The sequence below is a fragment of the Aythya fuligula genome, chromosome 1 (assembly GCF_009819795.1).
Source record: "Aythya fuligula isolate bAytFul2 chromosome 1, bAytFul2.pri, whole genome shotgun sequence".
NCBI classification, from domain to species: Eukaryota; Metazoa; Chordata; class Aves; order Anseriformes; family Anatidae; genus Aythya; species Aythya fuligula.
In genome coordinates, this window is record NC_045559.1 from 97,128,962 (window position 1) to 97,154,316 (window position 25,355).

A 25,355-nucleotide genomic window follows, 5' to 3' on the forward strand; every position below is an offset into this window, starting at 1 on the left:
TGGAAGGCAGCAGCACATGCTGCCAAGCTCCAAAGTACAGTTTGGTCAATTTTTATCTAAATAATTTGGCCAGGATTTCTTATTCTGCTAGCCCTCTGTCTTGTAATAGGACCCAAACTGGTTATGAGCTTTGGGTATGGTTTATATAGGTTCTCTTCCCCTAGTGTTTTCCAACAAACTCTGCAGATTGCAGCCTCCTGTGTGCGATGGACAGGGGTATGTTTTGTCCTGCTTTTCTTACACAGAGCTTTTTGAGAAGGAGGTGAGACTCTGCACAGGACAGAGAGGCTCTTGCCTGTGTGTGTGTGCCTGCATGGAGGGGCAAGTGTACACAGTAGTGGTCAAGACACAGACATTGCTTTCTTGTCAATTCTCAGAAGATTAGAAAAGAGGTATCAAGCTGTAGTTCTTGGAAAGAAAATGTTCTTTGACCTCTCTGGCCTATATTTTGCTTTCTAGCAAACAACAAACACTTCAGCACCTCTGGGTGTTGTTTATCATGCCCCCTTCTCCATTCTGGTTTGCATTTCTTATGTTCTCACATAAGAGAATGTGCCTCTGCCTTCTGTGGTATTCATCCAACGTAAAGGATGAAGGGGCTTTGGGTTTTTTCTAAAGGTAGAAAAATCCTATGCAAGGACTTCTAGAAGGATGTTTCCCAGTCCTTTGTTCAGCATCCTAATTTCTAACCCTTTTGTATTCAACCACTGTTATCCAGCTGCACTGCAGGTCTTCAGATGTTCTCTTCCACAAACTCTACAGACAACATTGCTGCGTTTTCATGCTACCATTACTACTTTTATTTAACAAAAATAATTGGTCAAAGCAGCATTTTCTGTTGCCCTCAAATAGGAAGCCAAGAAAACAACAACTGGGAACAAAGCTGGGTTGGTCCTTGCTGGGGACAAGACACAGTTCCCTATGTGCTGCTTCCTGACCTGTGTCTCAGAGAATAGTTAAAGTATTCCATTTGCAGCCCAGATGGTAGGGAGGGTTGCAGCTTCTCAGCTACATCTGTACTGTTCTTGTCACATTAAGGTATTTTCCTTATGTACATGTATGAGAGACCAAGTGCAAGATTTCTTTTTCAGTGTCCAGGACTCAGCTCTCTGACATGGAGATCAGAAGCACAATGGACATTTGCATCAGGAAACTTTTTGCCCATAGCCTTCTCACAAGGTCTAGTGAGCAGCAGTAAGGCAGAGAAGTATGGTTAGCTGTTTGTGCTTCTGCTTTTGGGGCAAAAGTATGATTGTAGGCTATATTCCTAAGATATGAGGCAAGTTGATTTGTGCTGGGATCCCAAAAGCTACCATCTTATAAAGAGGGTGTTATCAGAGTCTCAGGGCACAGAATGAGAAAAACAGATCTGAAGTCTGGAATCAGATGTGAGATGAGCTCTCACCCAGGAGAAGCAGGGGATGCATGCACACAAAACTTCAATTGTGATTGTACCCTCAGTGCTTAAATGTGCAACCCTTACATTCCCACTTGCTTAGTGGGTGGAAGTACAAGGGGGGCTGGTGTGGAGTATCAAATAATTCTGTGCTCAGCGAGACCACTTGATGCTGCCCCTGCTGTTTCTTTATATAGCTTTGTACTGTGATCTGCTTTATACAGTACCGATTTAAAGTTGTCATACCAGGTTTCTCATCTTGCGGGCCGTGTTTACTCATTGTGAAAACTGCTGCTTGAAGGCAAAACACTGCAAAATGTAATCTTGACAAGTATCTCATTGCTCTTATGGGGAGGGCATAAATATTACTTCATTTAGTTCACTCTGGGGAAAGCGTTGCAATCTTACCATCGCTTATTTTCCTTATCCTGAGAAGTTTCACCTTGCGTAAGGGTGATGTGTGGAGATTTTGTTTGATGCGTCTGGACCCATTTTTCATAAGGAGGGGAAAGGAGAATATGCTGTAGTGAAGTCCAGAAAGCTGCATTGGCCAAGTTCTTGCAATACTGCTGCTATGGGATGTTGCTGTAAGCTGTGTGCTCTGCCCCAGCCCTTCTTTCCTAAGGAAGAACCTGGATGTGCAGGATGTCTCTTTATCACAATGCCAGGAAAATAACAACTCCCTTTCCTTTTATCTAGATATAATTCCAGGCACTCTTAATTTTCTCATTTTCTCACTGTGTCTTTTTTTTTTTTTTTTTTTTTTTTTTTTTTTGTCTTGAGGCTTTGCTCCTAGATGTATAATTTTCCCAAACCCTATAATTAAGGGATTCTTGGGATTGAGAGCCCGCATACTTGGAGGATGCTGAAGGGAATGAAATCAAGTAGTAAGCATTGCTGGTGCCAAACTGCTGGGGACACATCAAGGTCTGTGTTAGGCTTGTAATCAGGTGAATGCACTAGAAACGAGTGAAAAGAGCATTTGTGGAGGCAGATGTGTGCTGACCTCTTCGAGAGCAGTGTGTGTATGAGTGTACTGGAGGCAATGGGTTCTCATGTTAACGCCAACTTTCCTGTCATGCAATCTTGTCATGATTTGAGGGGTTCAGCTCAATGTGTCTGGATTGCTGTTAGGGTGAATTTTTCAAGAGAAATAAAAAGCAGCTCTACTAAGTGCTGCAGATTCAGTCAGTGGCAGCTGTTGTCACTAGTCACAAGTACTTCATCAGCGTCCCTGTACTCTGTCGCTGATGGGGCTTTTCCAGATCCAACATCAAACTGGGGCTCCAAGTCTCATCTGACTAGTATCCATACTCTTAAATAAAAATGTCCTGGAGGTTATGCTGTGTCCTGTGTGTTGCATCATCTGTTCAGAGTATGGTGTTTGTTTGAATCCTTGCATTTCGACCCAAGCTGTTGTGTGCTGTTAAGTAGCATTCTGGGATGTCCATGTGTGTTTAGATAAATGTGCTGGGATTTGTCTCTGCAAAAAAAGCATTTTGCTTATTAGTAACCTTCCAGATGAACAAGTGCAGCAATAACTGCACTACTTATTAACCCCTTCCTTGTTGCTTATTTCCTTCCCCCTTCAGATTACACGCTGACTGTGGAGGCGGTGAAACTGAAGCCATTCTTCGTGGCAGGCCACACCTTTGAGATGACATGCAAAGTGTCCTCGAAAAACATCAAGACGCCGCGCTATTCTGTCCTCATCACGGCAGAGAAGCCGCTGACAGATCAGTCGAATCCCAATGGAACCACTCGCATAATTTCCCTGAACCAGGATTCAGTGGTGCGGTTGGAAGACTGGACGGACCAGACCCGTGTGGATGGCGTGGTTCTGGAGAAGGTGCAGGAGAACGAGTTCCGCTACAGGATGTATCAAACCCAAATTTCTGACGCTGGGCTCTACCGCTGTGTGGTGACTGCCTGGTCTCCAGGTGGTGGTGGCATGTGGCGTGAAGCAGTGAATGGCTTATCCAACCCCATCCAGATAGACTTCCAGACATCAGGTTGGTGTAGCATTTGTGTGTGTGTGTGTGTGTCTGAGCCAGAAGGGGAGGGAGTTCTGTGACACCCTTCCAGTGGTTTCCCTGTCTCTGGGCAATACCTGCTATTTTAGAAATTGAAAGGCTCTCCAGATGGTGTGATGGCTGGGAGCTTTCCTTGTCTCCTTTGGTGGTACTTGCATCCTTTGTGTTACAAATTGTTTACAGAAAGACATTCAATAACCCAAAGGTTACGATTATAACTAATTCTTCCTTTACTAATTCAGCTTTTATGATCTTGCAGGCTCAGAGCTGGTTCTCAGTATGGAATAATTGCTGCCACATTTGCCAGATTCATTGCTAGGTTGCTGTTAGGTAACAACCACTTTGGAAGAGTATTAATATAAAGTGGATTTCTGTTCCAAAACAAACTTCATTAGCATAGCATTAAATTGCCTGAGCACACCTTCTCGTTGATATAATTGCAGAAAATGGTGAGGTCAAGGCAATGGCAATTTTTCAACAATCTCAGCAAGTATATCCTGCTGCTGAAGACCTTTAAGGCCTCTTGTGGATGGTTTGCAAAGCTCCACAAGTTGGAATGAATTTCAGTGCCCAGATGTGCATCCTGTTCCCCACATCCTTGCTGAAACCCTCACCTTTGTAACAAACCCCGCCTGGTGGGGTTTTCCCAGGGAAGTGTGCCTGTCCTGGTATATTATGGGGGTGAGAGAAAGTGGGGCAGTATTGGTTTGAATCGTCAAGGTGCGTGTTAACGCTGACTTCCTATCATGCCGCGTGATTGGGAACTGTTGCAGAGTTGTTTTTGTAATGGCAGTGAGAGTTTCATCTTGTGATTTGATAAACCAAGCTCGTGATGACTTGAACACTTCTAAAGAGCTCTTGGTGTAGCCCAAGGGTGCATCCTGTGTTGGAGCTCTCTGCTCAGCTGCTTATCTCAAACCTCCTGCACGCCCCTGTTGCTATTCACAAACACAGCTTGGGTGGAAGTCTCTCTTCACATCCCTTATTCTTCGTGAACTGAATTACTCTGCATATAATATGGGACTGAAGGGTTTTAGGAAGAAGCAGCTGTGACTAGGCTAGAGCAGCTTGACTTCTGGTTGCCTCCATAACTAAGGTAATCATTCTCCACCAGGTTATTTCTAAAACCTCAGTTTCTCTGTAGCTGGTGTGCAAGGAAAAGGACAAGAGCTGAACGTAGGGGGCATCTGTGCAGTGAGAACTTCACTTTGTAAGAAGTTCTGAAGTGTATCATCCCCATACAAACCCTATTGAAGACACAGCCTGACCTAAGCTGGGCGAAGAGAGGACAGGGACTCAGCTCAGTGCCTGTTCAGTTCTAGATCATCCCAGTTGGCTTTTCAGTGTTATGGTAAGTTACTGTTCTGAAAATATCCTATTAGTTTGCATATGTTCCAAAAGGCTCTTGGAGTAACAGTGTCACAGCTGAGTATTGCTGTAGATTTGTCTTCTAGAGATATGGTTTTAGTGGGCTGTAGCTTCAGCCTTGCTGCTCTTATTGTTTAAATCAGACACCGTGGGAGAGCAAGACTTACAAAGGGCTGATGCAAGACACCAGGAGGGATGAAATCTGGCCCAAACCTCCCCCCTGCAAGCTCTGACATGGGGGCTTTCCTGCACAAAAGTGGTGCTTGGTAGCTCTGCCAACACTGCTTGCGTTATGTCACTTTGAACTCCCCCCAGAAAGGTTTGGCAAGAGGCTATTAATATTTGTGGTTCGGAGGGAAACCTGTGAGCTATGCAAGGGAGGGAAGTGTGCATGTCACAGTCTTGACTTCTTTCTGCTATCAGCTTCTCTTCACTCCCTCCTCGCCCAGCTAGGATTTCCGGCACGTGGAGCGAAGGAGGGGAGGCAGCCCGCAGCTCTGCCCAGGGAATGTGTGAATTCCTGGACCCGGGGGAGGGATGGTCCTGAAGCCCTGTCAGCCTTCCATGCTTTACTAGAGAATGAAGGCAGAAATGAGATCCCAGGCACAATTTACTGGAGAGCTGTTTCCCAAAATAGCCTCGCCATGTAGCCAAATCTGGCTTAAAATACCTTTATTCAACTGATGGATGAACTTTGTGTCCTTCAGTAGTTGCTCAGATATCCACACTGGACATTCATCTGTGGGCATGATTATGACACACGACAAGCACAGTCAGAATGGATGCTGGCAGGCTTGCTTCCCTACTTACATACCCTCCTTTCCCCAAAATTTTCTTCTTCCTTTGGTGCAAACTCTGACCGGGTCAGGCAGCCAGAGGTAAGTGGCAAAGCTGCGGGGCAGCTGTAAAAGCACAGCTCAGATATCGCGCCCTTGTCTCGCTTCCTGTGGTACAGGCAACTGTCAAGCTTGTTCTCCAAAAAAAGGAGCTGATGCCAGATTCTCCCCAATGGGAATGGTGTAAGGCAGAACTGCTGAGGTTGATGGATTTTCTGGGGAAAACGGGAGGTTGCCCAGAACTGGAGGGAAGAAGCTAACCAACAGAGGGTCAGAGACAGCAAAGAGGGGCATGTTGCTCTCCAGGTAACTGCAAAAGCTGGAAGGCACCTCTCTGCTAAATCTCGAGTTCGATGGGGATATGTGGTGAGTGGTTTATGTGTGTGTTTGTCCCCGATAGTGCAATTACCTTGCTAACAGTTCTCCTGACTTCAAGGGTCTCGAAGTGTAGCAGAGAAGCACTTTAAGTGTGGCAGTGGTGGGGCCTTGCTAATGCAGTGTAACTTAAAATCCAGAAGGCATTCCTCTCTTCTCCCGACTACGAGGGCTTGGGCTGCCACAGCATTTCCAGCTGGCACCATGTGGGGGATGGAGCGGGGAGGAGATCGATATGGAAGCAGCGTTTTCAGCAGAAGGAAGCCCTTAAAGGGTTTTACATGAAGGTTTGAGTGCTAGGAGGAATTTCTTGCTCGGTTGTTTTTATTGATTCCTCTTCGGTAGGGGGCAGGGAGGTTTGCTTGGGTTGGAAATCCTTCCTGCCAGCTTGACTCCCTCCCAGATCCCTGAGTCGAGCGATGCTTCAAGGAAGGATTTTGGTGTGCGTACGCGCCGTGCAGCGTGATCTATCTGAGCAGCAGGAGGCCTGTAAGCATTTTATATGAGCTGGGGACTGCGCGCATGAAACTTCAGTGTTTCCTGCCACAATGGGCTTGAAATGTGGCAGTGCTCCGAAATGTTTTTCCATGAACATCTGTGGAAAATGTCTCGCTCGGATTCTTTCCATTCAAGGCAGAACTTGCTGGCTGCAAGCAGAGACCTCCTCTCCTCTTTCTCCACTTGCTGTTGCAGAGGGACGTATTTATTCCACGTCGTTTATGATCTGAAATGTTAATGTAAAGGCATTTGTTTGAAACTTCCTGAACTTAAAAAAAAAAAAAAAAAAAAAAAAATGTGGATTTTGTTCACAGAATTATATAAACTGGAGGGGGAGGGGGAGAGGAGGGGAAGGAGGAGCCTCGTAAGTCTTTAGTTTGCATATTTTCAATCAATGGCAGATTGTTCTCTGCTGGATGTATTTTAAGACCAGAGGGGGATCTTGAGAATCCTTCGGGTCAGGCCTTGTGAATACTGTGGAGCACTAGACTAGTTTTGGGAAATGAATGCCTGCTGTATGTCCAGTAGCTATAAGCAAGCTAAGCTTATTTGGGAAGGAGGCAGGAGGAAGCCACCCCATATGAAGTAATATTCTTCAGTGCTGCTTTTTGGTCAGCTCAGTTTAAAACAGAAGTTCTGCCATCCCTTTTCAAAGCTTGCCCAGCACTGGGAGGGATAGGAGCAGCTGCTAGTACTTGTCTTGTGATTTTCTCTTAATTTCATGTCATTCTTCTTGCTGAAGCCCAAATGCTGCTTCTCCCCCATCGAGCCATCAGATGATGTGTGTGTATATATACACAGCATTTCGTTCAGCCTGGAACGCATCTGTTTTCTGTAGTTTTTTCCTGTTTTCCTTTTCAAGCCAGCTGATCAGGACAGCTTCGTGTAAGGCTTATGATCTTGCCCACCTGGCCCCAAATCTCTCCCTTTTAAAATCAGCTCTCCTGGTCACCTGGAGGTGCTGCTCCAGTGCCTTTGCACTGCTAGGGCTGAGCAGCAGATGTGAGAGGTTGACTTTTTTTTTGTGTGTGTGTGTGTGCACACTGTCACCGTCAGACTTAGCTGAGCCAGCCAGCAAAAGTGGCTTCTAATAGCTGGGAACTTGCTTGAGATCAGAGTGCTTATCTGATACAGGTCTGTGTACAGGTATTGGGTATGAGTGGTTCCAGCTGGCCTGGAGCTGGATTGTTTATCCCGGGGCCATATATTCTTCTTTGGCATTCATCCTTTAATCTTCTATCCCTTTCAGCCTGTACCCAGCAACCCAGGTTAGTGTTTAGGTTGTGTTTGCCCTCTCTGTGCTCACTGGGATTTCCACAGAAGTGACTTATTTTCTTTTGCCTGAAGGAAAGCAGAAAGAAGGAAGCTTTTAATTGTGTATTCAGAAGTACGTTATGAGAGGGGACCGTTTGGAGCTGGGCTGTGCTCTGAGCTGGCTTTCCTCTGTGCCATTCAGCAAAGGGCAAGTAGCTTTGGAGAGGCAAAAATAAAAGAGAACTTGAAGGGAAGTGTCTCAATTAAATCTTCAACTCTGGATTACATCTGCATGTGAGCTCATTGCACAGCAATGTATTATCATTCTCTTTGGAAGAAGTTGAGATAAACTAAGAGCTTCGGAAATATGAGCTGAGTATTGATGCTGAACTGGCAATTAAAATGAAATGATGCCCTGCAATGACCCAGAGATACTCAGCTGCAAGAAAGTAAAGCAGAAGGGTTCTTAAAGGAAAGAAACCTTAATCATGGAAATGAATAAATGGCCATACAGCAGAAATTCTTTGGCGAGAGAGGCTGGTATTTTCCAGCCACCGTTAATGGGCAGGAACATGCTTTGTCATTGTATGCCTTTGTGCCTGTGTGCACTAATTTGTATCTGGAAGTGGAAACCTCAGACTAAACTACTAGAGGCTTCTTCCAGTAATGGCTAGTATGAGGCTTGGGGTGAAACTCGCTGGGGAACAGCTCTGTGAAGAAGCTGGGAGAGGACGGGGGCTGCAATAGTGTGGGTGAAGGAGCTCGTTATCTGGAGAGTCAGATCATGGGATCCTCACTTTGAGCAGAGATCTGCTGCCAGGGCAGATATGAGTAATGCTTTGGATGATGGAGAACTTGTGGATTGCATCAGTTTTTTCCCCCTTGTGGTCCGTGGTGCTGGCTGATTGCAAGAAGTGGAGCTGGATGCAGTGATTGCTCCTGCTGCGCTGGGCTGTGCTGGGTAACGAACTGGGTACAGGGTTATTGCTGGAGCAGCCTGGTCTGGATCTCTCTTGCCAGATAGATTACTTGACCTTTCTCTGCCCTACTTCGTCTGGAAAATGAAAGTAACTCCTTTCTGTGGGGAGATTGGAACTTGTTTTTGCAGAGAAAATAGTGCCTGAGATGAAGTAGAAAAGGCCAAAACATCACCTAGGACCTGGTTAATTAGCTCTTCTATTGTAAATCCAGATGTTAACTGGCTTTTGGTTATTCTTCTTTCTCCCCCCCTTCTTTTTCTTGCTGATTTAAAGTGTTTGGATTACTGAGCAGTGATGGAAAGCAGGGAGAGTAGGGTGACATCAGGTAAACAGGGCTCAAGGTTTATTTTTTTCCAGTACATAAATCCTTAAGCTGAGTAAATTAATTGAATAATTAAACCAAACAGGTCCTGATCCTGGAACAGAGTTTCTTTTTAAGCACTTCTAGATTTGTACTAGTAAATTTCAATTGATCAATTTCAATTTACCAATTTTTCAATTTCAATTTACCTCAATTACTTCCATTTTTATTTTTAAAGTAGAGTTTTTCAGACATGCAGAAATCAAGACATGACTCCAAAAACTATTTATTTTCCTATCTTGACAGTAGCTGCTTTTTAATATTGTTATTACTTTATTTAAGAAGAATTTTTAAGAGACTTTTCTAAGCTTACATACGGCCTCGTTTTAGTGAGAAATGGAGTGTTCGGCTTAGTTTAAATCAAAGGTCTTAGTAGAGGATGGCAATATAGGGGAAAATGGATGCTTGGCTCTTAGAATTGGGAATGCTGGTTTATTTTGTAAGTCTGCTTTTTTAGTTTCTGAGCTAGCTGAGATTATGATGCTTGTGTTCAAACCAGAAGTTACTCAAATCCACTTATTTTTCAGCTTTCAACCTCCTGAATAGCCTCCCTACACTTTGCTTTGTTCCTGATGAGCTTTGCAAGTCATGCTTCATCTGCCAACCTTGCACTTGAAACTAAATTACAACTTGTTTGTTCTTGAGTGACCTGTAGTTGCCAACAACAGGATTTCAAACTGTTAAATACAGGTGGCAAGGTGAGAAAAGCCACATCATCTGTCTGCAGAGTTCTATTTTTTCTCAGTGTTCATGTGGCATGAACTCAGGTCTTGTTGAAGGAGAGCTTGTTACCTCCCCATCCCTTCCTGTGACAGTGCAAACACTTGGACATGGCAATGGAGAGACACTGATAGATGTTGCTGTTGTCCCTGTCTTCTGAGGGTTTCCTGTTAACCAAGTGCTTGCAGCTGTAAGCTTGGGGTTGAGTGTGTGTGGTTGGGTTTTTGCTGTTTTGTTTTTTTACTTGGGGGGTAAAAACTTCAGGATACCACTTGGGTTTTGTGTGATGAGCTCTTGGTGGAGTCTAGATCTGGGGCTGCTTGAATACTGTGTTGTGATGGTAATGGGGGAAAAAAATAAGGTGATCCACACCTTGTGGAAGATTTTGTGGCATGTTTGCCTTGGGAGGTCCTCAAGAGCATTAGAAAGGTGTCTGGAAACATCCTGTGTTTGCTCTGGTGTCTTTTTTTTTTTTTTTTTTTTTTTTAAAAAAAAATTAAGTCCTTTTTTTGAGCCTATAGTAAAGAAGATACCCAGTTAGCTAAGGTGATGGCTTTGCTTGTAACTCACTAACAAACACTGGTTTGCTGCTGCCTTTGCTTGAGATTCACATGCAGTTCATTCCTGCTTCTCTTATCCTGTTGCCAGGCAGGTTCAGCTGAAGCCAGAGTAAATTATTTAAGCCGGGGGACATAAATCAGACAAGCTATTAAGTTAAAAACTCTTGTCATTTTTTTCTTTAGAATAAAACCAAACAGAAAACCTTGAACCCTTCTACAGAGAAGGGTGACAGACTTTTCATGAGGGATAAAGCCATGTTGTCAGCTTTTGTGAACCTTTCCCAGGCTGTGCAGTGACTGCAGCTCTGGCAAGTGTACCTTGTGTTGGGTGGTAAGAGGTTACACGGTTGTCTTGATCCAGATCAGGGCTAAATAGGTGTCTGTTGCAAGCAGCCTCCTGTCTTTTCAAGTTCTGGGGTGAGGGAAAAACCATCAGTGAAGATGCTTTATTCTGCCCTTTCATGCCTGAGGGCAGCCTGAGGTCCAGGGCATGGGGCACGTGGGCAGAAAGGTCGGCAGTATTGCTAAGGTAGAAAGGTGCTCTTCCTAAAAAGCTGCAGTTTTCAAGGCTAAGCTAAGGGGACTTCACTGTAATGAAGTTTATTTACATTTTAAAAAGCTTTTAATTAATAATATTTATTTTCCTCTTCAGCTAGAGAGAGGGAAGAGCACTGTCAAAATCCAGTCCTAATACAGGGCAGTGATTTTTCCTCTGGAGTTACAGAAGGTGATTTTTAGATGTACCCCCTTGTAGGGAAATAAGCAAAGGGAAATTATTGCTTGTGGCTTACCAAGGGGAAGTATGATCACAAAATGACCGAGCAGGAGCTGCCAGGCAGCCTTCTTACTGCCTAGGAAGCTTTGACTCTTCACACGCAGGTAGGCTAGAGATGTACTTGGTGACCCAGAACAGGAGGGTCTGTATGGGGTGCTGTGTTGCTGTGATATGGCCTCTCCTGGCCGAGAGACCAACCAAGCAAATTGGCATTTACCCTAAAGACATTCAATGGCCGGGGGTGCTCAGACTCCGGAGGCTCTGCATTAGTGTGTTTTGGCCTGCCAGGTTTGAAGCCAGCATCTGTTGAATGCCTGGACTTTCACTCTAGAAATAAGACCGGAAAAGACGTCCTATCTACATGTACCCTTCTGTCTTTCCTTCTTCACCCTGCCAGGGCAGGAGTCAGCCTTAGCCTGACAAAGTTGGGATCATGCAATTCATCTCCTTCGCCTGATTTCTGCTAGCATCCAGCAGGCCAGGGCCTGTTCGCAGGACCAGGGCATGTCTCAAGCTCCTGACGTGTCACCTCAGTCACTGCCAGGCTGTTGTGTAGACACTGAGCTACAGACAGTGGCCAGGATTAGTATGGAGCTGTTCTGTGTTCGATCAGTGCAGCAGAGGGTGTGTGCTGGGATGTTCCTGGCAGACGTGACACTTGCTTCATTTGTGTTGCTGTGAGAGTTCACACGCGCCATGAGACATTGCTGGTTACAGCTGGCTGTGGTGCCCTGGTCCATCCTCCCTTCACAACTAGTCCCTTGGGACCTTGAATCTGCACAATTACCCCACCCCACCCCCCAAAAAAGTGAAATACCTTGTTTTATCTGAAAAAGAATAATCAAGTCAGCTGCAAGAGGAATATGGTTAGAGGTGTGAGGAGCTGGGGATCAGCCTCTTATTGCAGGTAACCAGTGATAGGACTGTAGGGAATGGCCTCAAGTTGTGCCAGGGGAGGTTTAGGTTGGAAACGAGGAGACATTCTCAGAAAAAGCAGTCAGACGTTGGACCAGGTTGCCCAGGGAGGTGGTGGCATCACTGCTTCTGGGGCAGAGGGCTATAAGAGGTTTGCAGTGTAACAAACCACAGCAGATTGTGTGCTGTGGAAATTGTGGGGGGAGGATTTTGGAAGCCACAGAATAATTATTGCAATGTAAATGGAATTTACTTTGTGTGCTGTGTAATCTCTGCTGAAGAAAACAAGCCAGATCCCTGTAGTCTATCATAGTTTCACCAAAAATAACAGCTCTAGCTTCGTGGCATCTCCAAGTTTCTGTACAGAACCTCAATTTGGAAGTGATGCGATAAGTGTGTGCAGCGTGGTGAGCTACCGGCATAGCTTTTCACAAAAACCTATTGGGAGGGCAGGGGGAAAGTGGGCTGCTTGGCTGATTTCCTTAAATGTTCTCTGTCAGAAGTGTTGTTTGCCACAGATCTTGAATGGATTTGGAATTTACAAGTCCTGTACTTAAACTGCTAGCATGTAAGAGCAGAGCATGGCAGATCTTCCAACAGTTTACAAACTAATTTTCTGTTCTTGTTGCTGCTGATGCTATCCCAGAAGTAGCTGAGCCAGGTAATGATGGCAGCTAAGAGATTTCAGAGAAGGTAAAAATCTAAAATCTTCTAAAATCTGAATCCCAAGTGCCTTCTTCCGTTCCTTGGCCCCTTTCCCCAAAGCCATTCTGGAGGCCACAGTTAGCATCTGCTTTCCTCCTCCATATCTCCTCTGTTTTCTTTAGTAGAAAAATCACTAAGGGTATTTTGATGCATTCTTCGTTTTCTGTCCTGTGAAATGGAGAGTACCTAGCAATGTAGGCATGTCTGAGGAATTGTGGTTTTGTTAACTTTGCACCAGAGATGTAGTTGTTGTCAAAAATGTGGGCAAGTTGTGTTGTTTTTTTTAATCTTCTGCATCTCAGAAGTCAAACACACATGTTGTTATGGTGTCTGAGCATTTCATAACAGCCTAATGGTTTTCATCAATATCATCATCACTTCACAGCTGAAGGAGTTACTATACCCTTGGGCATTGAGACATCTTGTACAAAAGAAGCTATCTGTAGCAGAGCCTGAAGGAAAATCCGCAGAAAAATGTTATCAGATGCATTCTTGTATTGTCTGTGTTTCAGTTCCGCAGCAGAACCTCCTGTATGGTTAAATTACTGGTTTGCTCTAACTTGAATTCCTATTGACAGCTTCAGCTGAAATGATCTCTGCTGGATTAGCCAGAGGACCTGAACTCTATTCTTCTTAGAGAAGTCACCAGTGGAAGAAAGGCTCGTTTTGTGCAGGACAGTGGAAGGCAGATACGGGCAGCGACTTCTGTGTTGTGTGACAGGTCTGGCAGTCTGGGTATTAGTGCAGCAATTAGTGTCTAAAAATGGGTAACTATTTTGCCCAAACTTGCATGACTGCTTATCTCTACTTCAAAACTCCGTTTCTGCAAACACATAGAGGACGATTCAAAAATACACAAGAATACTTTTGGACGTTGAAGAAAAGCCTGTCATGAATAATTGTGGTTACTCTTTTCTAGGTCCTGTGTTTAATGTCTCCGTGCATTCTGACAACCTGACAATTTACCAGGGTGAACTGGCAGACTTGCTCTGTATCATCACAACGGATGGAATGGCACTGGAGCCAGGTATTTTGAAGAAAATATTTTACTTGTAACTCATTCGCCTCCAGATTGTATACCAGCAGTTATAACCCCGTGTCATGTGAGTGAAGCTGGAGAATTGAGAACATTTAATGTTGTACAGAACTAGCTAAATACAGGAGAGAATGTTTGCTTTACACGGCCAAGTCTAAAACAAGATTTGTGTTTCACATTCTGAGGTGAGAGGGGGAAAAAAGCGTTCTTATTCCTAACCCCTGTGCTGTCTGTACCAACTGACCCCACTGCTGGCGGTCAGCCTGCAACCACTAGATGGGCGTGAAAACTATTGCTGTCTCCTTCAATTAGAAAGAAGGTCCATTGGCAAAGCCTGTCAGGAGAAAGCAGTTACCTGTAAACCAATCTTAAAATCACCTGGCCGGTCAGCTTAGAACTTCACAGTGAATTTAAGGCTTAATGTAAATCTAAGAATCACAAAAATTGACTTCTGCAGCCTAAATACTGAAAATGAACATTACTTCCTGATGCCTTCAAAGGTGAGCTTCCTTTTTTTTTTTTTTTTTTGTGTAGAAGAAAAAAGAAGCATGGTACCTATGAAAAGGACAGCAGACACTTTAAAGAGAGATTTTTGTGAAGGGCTGAAAAGTTCAGAGAATTGCTCAAAACTTAGCTGCTTGCCAAAGGTTGCCTGAGCTGCTTTTCATCAAAAGGCTGTGAGAGTAGCTCTGGTTATTGTATCCAAAATGTGGCTTTGGAGTGAGTTTAGTGTGTCTTTTAAAGTTATTTTTATGTGCAAATATAAAAATATATTTTAAATCTATAAATGTGTTTAAATATAAATATATATACACCTAAATGTAAAGGTACCATGATTCATGTGGGACAGAAATCTATGCAAAAGCCACTACAAAAAAGGGGCTGTGTGGCAAATATTAGTTAGTGTAATAGTTGATGAGATGAAGTACCAAGTTTATTGAAGGTGCATCACTTTGAAATTGCAGAATGGCTGTTTGATGTTAAATCTGAGTGTAGCAGGGAGGCAATTTGCTAGATTACAGTTCTGTGCTGCCTGTGAAAAAATGATAGAAGTCTGTAGATTGTATTATTGAAATGCTTGGTAGGGGGGAAATGCTGAGTAAACTTTATTGTTGTCAAAAGAGTCATAGCCTGGGATATTGGACAGTCTGCAGCAATGTACGTCTGTACATATGCCTCCATCTGTCCTGCAGTTTCTGCTCAGCAGAAAGCATCTTCTGAAGTTGAGGTGTTTCTAAGCTGTTAAAGGTATTGTTGCAAGGCAGTACCCAAAGCATCTGGCTTCCTTTGCAGAGCAGTAATTGCTGGCAGGGAGCAGCTGCTGCTTCTCCTGGTGTTCGACAGCTAAAATAAGCTTGGGGTTGCCTTGTGAAAGAGGCCTCAGCATCCCTGACCCACTTAAAACTTGAAAAGATGCCACTTACTGAGAGTGGGGCTCTCCTATCAGTGCTCTGCTGCAGTTGGGTTTGTGATGTTTTTGTGTGCTTGGTAGCTCGAGACAGAAGCACTGACAAGATAAGGGTAATCAAATGGATTTAAATAAAAAGGTGGCCTCTTCAAGGAGCTGTTGATCAGCACAGTTAAGTTTAAACTGGGAAAATTCTTGAGAGAGTAGGGATGTCTGTTGAGTTGATAGATGATGCCTGTATTTGGAAACATTACCCTTTCCAGAGATCATGAGCAGCCAGCACACAGTTTTAAATGTCAGCACTGTAACGCGTTCCGTAACTGGGTAATATCATATTGAAATGGCACATCCCTGCCTCTCTGGTTGCTGGCGTTGTTTTTGTTGTGGATTTTTGTCTGTAACGGGGCAGATACATGCATGACGGATACCCACAGAAAGGAGGGAAGAAGCGTGGTACTGTGGCAAGTAGGGAGAACATTTTGGTCTGTGCTCTGAGCCTGCAGTTGCTGAAAGAGCAAGGTTTGGGGTCTAACCAGCCATGCTCTGTGTGTCTCTGTGGGGAAGTCCCATGTGAGCACTTCAGCTGGGCCTAAGAAGCTGGCCCCTCTCCAGTCCTTGCTGGTCCTCTCGGTGAGACAGGCAGCAGAGCTTCAGTTATGTGGAGGAGGACTTTAAGGCCTCATCCGGTAACAACCAGATGTAATCATTCAACAGGAACGCTTTTCACTCTGCATCCCATCTCTGATGGGTCTCTACACTCAGTCAGTATCACAATTTAATTCACAACCAAAATGGAGAATTTACACTTTAAATGATTGCCAAAACATTAGACAGACTGTGAAAATAACAGTGCTGTCTCATCCCAGTGGGGAAATAAGGCATGTTGTTGGGGAAAGCCTACACCAGATAATGAGATAGGAAAAGCAAGAGCTGCCAGCATCTCCTAGAAGAAAACAGATGACAACAGTGCCGGCATGGCCTTTCCATTTGGGAACTTGTTGAGAAGGGAGAGCAGAGTAGTTGCATATCGATGTTGCTATCCTGCTGTTCTGTGGGTCATTATGGCTTTCAAGAGGTCTGCTCTTCTGGGGTCAGGCCTTCTGCAGTGGGGTATTACAGGCCCTCTTGTGTGCAAAGAGGGATCAGGGAATTTCATAAGATCTTTTGTTAAATGCACTTCCTGCACAGTCTGAATGTGCTCGGTGTGCCAGCTGGCTCTGCTCTTGTACATGTAGTGTGATGTTAAAGTATGCAAGCAGATCAGCATGTATACCTTCAGTAGTGAGGTGAGGTGTCAGGTGCCAGCTCTTCTCCCTCTTTGTGTCCACAGTCAGAGAAATAAAGTACTTTCAAGGAGCTGAGGAGAAGTTAAGTGACCAGTGATCTTTGGAAGTCCCCTTCTTATGTCCATTCCTTGCTAGAAGAATAACTTATGGGCTGGCCCATCCTCTAGCAGAGGCAATTCACAGCTGTGTGTGAGTACACACACCCACCCTGTGGGAAACTTTCAAAAGGGTTGAAAAGGTTTTGGCATGACTGCTACGTGGTTTAATTTCCTCTGCTTCTTTGAGACCCCGCTGAAGTGGAGTGTGTATTACTGAGCTCAGTACATGGCAGCAACCATTCTGTCTAAAGAAGTGCTTCTTTGGCTTGGCATCCGTAGCTGGTGTTTTGAATTGATATGAGGGAAGTATGTGTGTGTCAGGGGGGAATAGTAGTAGTACTTCTGTGCCCTGAAGATACAAAAGCTGCTTCTGATGTTTCTGTTGAATACACATTTTCACAAACGATCTCTCTAGACTTCCCAGATCACCCCTTCTTGGGCTATGTGCTTAGGGATTTAAAAGTATTACTTACTCTGCCTGAAAGAGATTTATTTTTTTTTTTTAAATCTGCTCCAGACGGACCCAGTGGGCACTCTGGAGAATTTAACAAAACCAGCTTGTTTACCTCTTGTATGGCTTGAAGTGGTTTGCTCAGCTCTCTAGGAAGCCCTATTCAACCTCATTTAAATGTAGTAAACAAAAAGGGTCTCAAAATTGTGATTCAGCGCTGGAACAAGATGCTGAGAGAGCTCCATTCTAAGCAGTGGAAGTGCATGGTTCCTAGGAGCTGGTCTAGAAATAGGATTCCCAGTTCTGTGGGGTGATTGGCCAGAGAAGCAGCTGAGACCCAGACAGCTTAGTCCTGTGTGTTAAATCGAAATGTGTGTAAAGATGTGCTTTACATGTTGATGATGCTCACTAGCTGAGGAGGGGAAGGATGGCACCACTCTTACTCTGCTTACAGAGCCTGTGAAGCATCCAGTGCCCCGTGTTCCTGGATGAAAGGAGCTGGGTTGCACGAGCAGTGGGTGCTGAGGTCCTTGGTGGCCTTCTGCAGCACAACATCCCAGTGACGAGCTTTCTGTAATGCATGGTCCCTTCCTGACCTTACTGGTAAAAGAAACCTTTGTAGTCATAAGTGTGTCTGTGGGTCAAGTGGTTCTGTTTTGTTTTTTGAAGACTGGGGACAAAAACTGAGTGTCTGATTTGTCTGCATGGACACAAAGGGTGTGTGGAGTTAAACAGATGCTTTTGGGAAGCCTAGCGTCTGGCCTTCTTTATGTCAGTAAAATTGCAGATTTGTTAGCTTGTGGGAGCTGTTCGGCATGGCCATCACTGATCTTTGGAGAGTGCTTGATCTGTGTCCTTGTTTTGCTAAATTTTACTGTGTTTTTACAGCATGAAAAATGAGAGAGATAGAAACGAATCAGATGACTTTGCTGTATGAAGCTAGTTCAAGGAGGATAGCGACAAAGAGCACTCTGAGCCAAATCCTCCCTCTGACTGTCTGCAGTGAGTCACTAATTGCACACTGTGTATACTGACTAATAAAATATGTTGGCATAATACTGTTGTCCCATGTTGTAATTACAGAAGACAGATTCAGCTATTTCAAAATGACAGCAAGTGCCTGCATTCATCTTTGTACATTGAGGGAAGAGAACCTCAAATTAAGTGAGACTTAAACAGAGGAGTTCTTCAACAGTAGTAAATCCCCTGGGAATCTGAAGGCTAGGTTATTTCCCCCCCCCTCCTAAACTTACTGCTGAAATCTATTTTAGTAAATGCAACCGTGTATTCAGTGTAGTTGGACGTAGCCTGGAAGGTGTCCATATGCTCCTACTGTACCTGGAAGCATGGAGCAAATGTCAGCCTTCATGATATTTGGAAGGAATTGGTCATGCCCAACCTGACTGCCTGTGGCTGGTGTTAATGCTGTGTTTGGAATAAACAGGCAACAGAGATGAACAATAGTTTATAGAAACGGAGCTCTCTCAAGCAGAGGCCCTGTTTCCCACAGCTACTTGGGAGAGTACACAAGGCAGCGGTCAAAGTTTAGTCCTGTCAACTGAAAATGTGTGTGGTGATCTTGATTAGCTTTGCTTTCCAGGGAGGGGATCGGAGTGGTATGCTGAGTAATTAACGGTAGTATTTGTGGTATGATGTGGCAAAGTGTGGTTGTTATGAGTGCTGCTGGTCCATATGGCCAATGCTCACCACCACATAGGACCAGGAAACCTCTTCCCGCGATAGGACTACAAAACACACGAGGTGTTCTCTTGAGGCTCTGTGTTGTCACCCGGAGCAGCTGGCCATGGCAGGCAGGGCAATAAACTGGCTGGTGTCCCAAATGGTTTGGTCAGCCAGTGTCTCTGGGAGTGACTGAGTGCTGCCATCTGCTTCCTCAAGTTTCTATTTTGTTTTTGAAGATGTGTGTAGAACAGTGTACCTTACTGGGGAATTAATTGTACCGCAAACAGTGAGTGTTTTTTGTCTGCAATAAGAGGGACTGTAGCAGCTGATGCGTAACCACAAGTAGCAGAACTGAGGATGTCCCTACCCTTTTTTAAAAGATTATTCTAAGGTTCCCTGTCTTCCTAAGATGTCAGCTTGCCTGATAACAGCTTAAAAGTTGTCTTCAATTATATCTGCAAATAATTTAAGTACAGCAGGAGGTTCAGGGCTTAGATGAAAGATCAGTTTTAAATTTCAGATTGCTAATGCTGTATTTTTCACAGATCTCAATACCAGCAAGTGAAGGTTTGATATATGCCCAAAATCATAGGACTGTCTTAGGTGTGCAGAGGTTAATCCCCTTGCAGAATGTCTGCACAAAACTCAAGACAGAATTACTACCCTCTGTTTCCAGTTTGGGCCTATCAGTTTAAGTGCCAGGAAGGAGGAACTACTGTTGAACCAAGCGAGCAGGCATCTGAGGCCCTTTTCTGTCTACGCTGTGGGTCACGCCATGTTTCAGACCCTTTGACAGGTATTGCTGAGCTCACATTAGAAAAGCAGCGTGCTGATTTTTAAAGCAGATACTCAACAACAGCCTAATAGGGCTAAGATTGAGATCTGCTAATGGGATCAATAGCATTTTGCACGAACGTAAAAAAGGGCTTAATGTGCTGATGAGCTCTGTCTACCTGTCAGCGAGGTTAATGTGGAAGGTGCTGCAAATGTTTTTTGTAGGCTATCTCCTGGGATAGTAAAATTCATACAAAGCACAGTGCACGATGGCCCATGACACTTACTAACAATTGCAGAAATAGTGCATAAAAGCATTGTGGTCAAACTTTGCTTCCAAATGCTTTATATTTTTGCACGTAATTTTTTTTCTACTCCTTGTAGAATCTCTTTAAGTTAGGCAGACTAAATGTGTGGAAGGGGCCTTTAGGAAAGAGCATTCTGATTTTGTAGCTGTGCAGCTGCTGCATGAAGGTAGTGATTGCAAATCACTCTGCTAGCAAATGCCTAGCATTGCCACTCCCTTTTCAGTGTAGGCTCAGCCCAGTTTTAGCACTTCTCATGACACCAGGCCTGCTTGGTGAAAAGTTAGATCGGAGACGAAATACGCATTTTAGGATGATAGGTAGGAAAGCAAGAAACCCCCTCTGTGTTGTTGCCATAGCAAGTCACCCTCCCTGTGCAGCTATATTCTTCCTGTCAGTGCATTTCATTGCAGTTCACTGCTTGAATCCTCCTTGAAAGGACACGTTCAGGACATTCTTCCCTGCCTCCCCTACCCCCACTGTCAGTCCAGTGTTGGTTACGCCATTGGCAGATTAACCTTTCTGCTGAGAAGTGGCACTATGAATAGTCTTTGCAGCTCACCAACGTGTCCAAATTCTCCTTTTTCCCTGAATGCAGATGACATGTCTTTTGATGTCTCCTGGTTTGCTGTGCGCTCCTTCGCGCTGGACAGAGAGCCCGTCTTGCTGGCCTCGGTGGACCGAAGAGGGATCGTGACGCAGAGCAGGAGAAACGGGAGCAGTGACCTCAGCCTGGAGAGAATCAGCCCACTGGAATTCCGTCTCCGTGTGCATGGCTGCGAGGACCATGATTTTGGGAACCATTACTGCGTGGTGACCCCGTGGGTACGGTCTGCCACCGGTGTGTGGCAGCAGGAACCTGCCGTCAAAGCCAAACCTGTCTTCCTATCTGTGAAAATGGATGGTAAGAGATGACTGTGTGTGTTGCGGGATTTTTAGCACCTTGTTATGTTAATCTGTGACAAATGTTCTCTATATATGTTTTTAATGATGCCTGTGATAATTTCATTAGATTTTGTTATCCTCTTGCTGTTGTTTTCAATTTGTAATTCGAAGTTCTACAGACTAGGTAGGCCTGAATAGGTCATACTCATAAGCGTGAAGTGTTCTTTTTCCTGATGCCTTGCTGACGTTTTGCATAGCTAGGGCATCTTTTAATCAAGGTGTAGCATTCTCTCCAAGTGTTAATCTTCCTGTTCCCTGCTGGAAGAAACACTGGTTTGCAGCTGGGGTGTGCTGAAGTAGTCATGTTATGGTTAATATCAAAGCAGGGAACAAAACGTCAGGGCTCTGACTCCTTCCTCCCTCTCCTAACCACAAGACATGCTGCTCCCTGCACTTAATACCTTGCCTGCTCTACAATCAGAGTTGCAAGTGTTGCTAGACTTTGTGAGAAGCTAGATGTGTGCTAGATGCTTCATTCAGCACGTAGCTAAGGAGAAGAATGAATTTGGGAGAGGCTTTGAACTGGTTGCTTTCTTCTAAGCGTTTCCAGGAGAGGTCACAATGAGAAGTTCTGTGAACTTGAATCAGAAACTTTTGTTCTCCCTACTATGCAGATAACTGTCATAACTGTACTTTCTAAGCTCCTTCCATTTCTTGACCCTGTCTTTTAAGTGTGCATCAGGTGCCTACAAATCAACTTTCTTGTTCATGCACCAACTTAGGAGGTTGATTAGGCGAGGTTGCTGAGTGGCAGTGAATGTACTGTACAAGTAGTTCTAATCAAGCACAGTGTAAAGTCCTTGCCATTTGGAAACAGTTTTATAAAGAGATGGCAGCCACAGTCTGCCTGTGATAGAGAACTGTTGCCAGGCCATTGTTTGGAAAAACAGGTAATGGGGTACTTCTTAGAACTATTGTCACTTTGCTATATCATTGCAAGGTTTCTCTGGTGCCTCTAGCCTCCCCAGAGCTTTGAAATGGTGGAGGAAGAAATATGGTGAAGAAGGAAGCAATGGAGTCCAGTAAGGTCCTGGTATCCCAAACCTCAAAAGACAGAAATCAAGAAGGAGAATTAGCTTTTCCTTCCAAAATAATTAACCTGCCCATGACTGAAAAATGTGGGATTTACTCCCTCTTTAGGCAAGAACAAATAATGTTGATCTTTAAATTTCTCTGTGATATCTAACGACTTTTGTTTTCCTTGCTGTTTTTCAGTTTTGAATGCTTTCAAGTATCCCCTGTTGATTGGCATTGGTCTGGCCACTGTCATCGGACTCTTATCCTGCCTCATCGGCTACTGCAGCTCCCGTTGGTGCTGCAAGAAGGAAGTGCAGGAAACACGGCGAGAGCGTCGCCGGCTGATGTCAATGGAGATGGACTGAGTGCTGGAGCCAGGCACGCCTGCGTTTTGGCAGAGACTCACAGGGCTCTTGGACTGTGCTGAGACACTCGCTCACAGGCCCAGACAAGACAGCACGCTTCCTCTCTGATTTCAGCCTGGACCTCAAGCTTCTCCTTGTTACACATCATGTCCCGAGAGCTTTCAGGCCATGTTTAGTGACTCAAAGTTCTCCTTCTTCCAGCAGCACTTTCTGCATAGGGATCGTGTCCTTCTAACGTACAAACTGTTGAGTCTGCTTTCAGCAGGGCCCTGTGACAAAATTCACTAAATTGTTATTTTATAAATATTTTGATTTAGCCCCTCTTGGTTTTTGAAAAGGTCTTCCTCTACGAAAACATGACAAGGAGGGCAATGTGTGGGAAGGGACTGGTAGAATCGTCAGGCTTTCATTGTGTTAACTAATCTACTTTTCCCCTCTGCCCTCATTGCAGCATCCTGTCCACTTCCTCTGTCACCACGGTATCTCACAGACTTCTCTGTGTTGGCTTGAAGCCTGGAGAAGGGTATTCCACTGGTGCCTCATGAGGCTATTCCAGCAGGGAATTGATTTTTGGCTGTTAGCATGCCTTCTCTTCCCTGGCTTTCAAAGGGTTTACGATTAACCTGAAAGCATAACTTGCCTGGAGGTCTTTGAGACTTTTTTCTTATTATTTTTTTTCTAGTTTTCTGTGCTCAAAGCTCTTGACTGTGGTGAACAGGGGCTAACTTGTCAGCCCTGAAGAGTCACTCTTCAGACAAGCATTTGTTGGATGTCTGCGTATGGCCACCAGCTCCCCAACCTTTCTTTTCTCCTCACTACAGCTGCTCACATTGTGCCTCAGACCCTGCTCTGCTTGTGGCATGGGGGGCAGCATGGTATTTAGAGACAAGATCCAGCCTTCTGCTGGCCTTGGCAGAGGAAGGAGACCTTGCCCAACTGGCAGTGGCGTGACTCATGAAAAAAATGTGAGATGGGTCTTCATGTGCACTTGGCCGACTGATCGTGTTTTTAGAGGAGACTGGTAAACTGTCCCCAGATGCACAGACCAGATACCAATGCTGCTTCTGACAGTCGCTCAGTGGTAACCCTTGAACCTGTGAGCAGAGTCTGACTGCAGTAGCTCAGAGTAGGAGTATGAGCAAGCTGAAGAGGGCAGCAAAAAAGTTCCTGTGATCCTGGTCTTGTGCATGGGCCTGCAGTAAGGTTTTCGCCATGGGTTCAAGGTATTTTCCTAGGTGCTATATTATAAGAAGTCCTGCTTTGGTCTTCCACATACACTGACCTGGCTGCTGCCAAGGGAGCAGCTGCTTTTCCGGGCAGTTCTGTCTTTCCAGCACAGCTGGTATTTTAAGCAATAAAAGTCAGAGTATAGGTACTGTGTACAAACAAAAGAGTAGGACTGTACCACAACCTGATGTCACAGCCAGGGTCTAGTTTGCATCAGGAAGGGTTAAAAATGCAGAGATGAGGTCAGGGCTCAATCCTTTAAAGGTTTTGTAGGATAAAAGAAAAGACTCTGGAGGATGGCACCTGCAGAAGGTAGCGTTTGTGGTGTGCTGTTGCCAATCTTAGATGTTAGTTATGTTCTAGGCCATCTCCTTCACTAACAGCTTGTTCCAGGGGAGCTGCAGGTCTGTGCTGCAATGGCCTCATTTCACATTAGCTAGTGGACCCTTTTACTCACCACTACAGCTATTCCATTTTTTTTTCAGTAAGGTTTTTTGTTTTGTTTTCTTAGCTTGTGTTGTGACCATTTTTCTGAGGTTGGCATGAAGATTTTCTCTAGAAGGCTACGTTCTGCTCCCAGCACGCAAACATGCACACAGTCACACTGCTGGTGGGTTAACTTGGCTGTACATATGGACACACACAATGTCTAATGATTTCTTGGAAGCTGAATGTGAGGCATCTTCAAAATGGACTTGATTTGCAGAGATGTAGCTTGCAACTCACTGTTGGACTCTCTTTGGCACTTCGTGTAGGGTTCTAGAGCTGAGAGACCCACAGCCTGTAAACCTCTGGAGGACTTTGGCCTAAACATTCTTAGCAGCTTCTCTTTCTGTCCTGATGTGTGTGGTGTTTTTTTCCCTCCTCTCTTGAAGAGCTCTGAAAAGTCCTATGTTGCAGACAGACGTAGCTGCCTCTGCTGAGGAACAGGGCAGAAGCAAACTCTAGTTTCCACTGCGAAAGCTCGGAAATCTTTATTGATGCTTTACAAAGAAAGGGCGTCAAGGAGAAAATTCACTCAAATATCATTTTGACAGCAAGAATTTTTCTTCCTCTCCTGTTTGGCTGCTGTAGTGAAATCTTGCTTTTTCTTTAAAGTTAAGGAACACCATTCTGATGTCTGGGGTGCTGGCTGTCCTTCCCACACTGATCTACACAGCTTCTTTCCTGCTTTATTGTCTGCTTTCTTCACAGAAATGACCTGTGGAATTGGGGTGTCTTGGGTGGGGAGATTGGTAGTGGTGTTGAGGTTCAAAGCACAGCATCAGTTGCTTGCTGTCCGAGTAGACTGACTCCATATTTATGTGCCCTTGGTTAAGTTTTAGGGAAAGAGGGTCACGATGCAATAATTAGGGAATGAATGAGCAGGGACCCGCCAGCTCTTCCCAAGCACGCAACATAGCACACTTTATCCCTGCCGGAAAAAAACTCAGGGTTATTTTGGTCAGGGCTCCCTGCTTCTCTAATGAAAGGTCCCCATGTCTTTAGCTAATGCTGGCCTTCCTTCAAGGCCAGTAACAAACCATCTTTGTCATTCCAAGTGAAGCAAGTTTGCTGCTAGCTCACACTGCTGCCCGCCCCTTGGAAGGCAATGCTGCATCACCTTAGGCCCTGGATTTGCTGTAGTTGGAAGGCTAGAAGCTGAGGGGCTAGGCTTACCCTACAGGTTTCCTTCTATTTGTGCCAATTTTGTATTATCCCCTTTTTTAAAAATAGAGTGGAAATCTTGTCTCCAATGGTGGGGAAAAAAAAAAAAAAAGACTCTTGGTCACTTTCATGTTTTTTTATTATTAGTTCCTGTGTGACCAGGGTTTGTGTGAGTGGAGATGTGTGTGCACCTGGTCGTGTATTAAACCTGCAGAATATCAGGAGAGTGAGCTGCCTGCGATGCTGTGCAAGGATCCGTATCCTCTCTGCTGCAACCTGTGGTATTGTCTAAGTATCCTAAGGGCTCATGTTGATCTTCCTCTGTTCGCATTGCCAC

At 44.7% G+C, this 25,355-nt stretch overlaps 1 protein-coding gene across 1 annotated transcript in view; it reads left to right on the plus strand.

The window, feature by feature from the left end:
• PTGFRN (prostaglandin F2 receptor inhibitor) overlaps positions 1–25,122 on the plus strand; it is a 39,556-nt gene extending 14,434 nt beyond the window's left edge. Inside the window, exons 7-10 of the mRNA XM_032194692.1 lie at positions 2,989–3,408; positions 13,696–13,803; positions 20,416–20,721; positions 21,978–25,122. Coding sequence (XP_032050583.1) covers positions 2,989–3,408; positions 13,696–13,803; positions 20,416–20,721; positions 21,978–22,144 — 1,001 coding nt within the window. The 3' untranslated portion in view covers positions 22,145–25,122. The remainder of the gene's footprint in view (positions 1–2,988; positions 3,409–13,695; positions 13,804–20,415; positions 20,722–21,977) is intronic.
• The last annotated feature ends 233 nt before the right edge of the window (positions 25,123–25,355 follow it).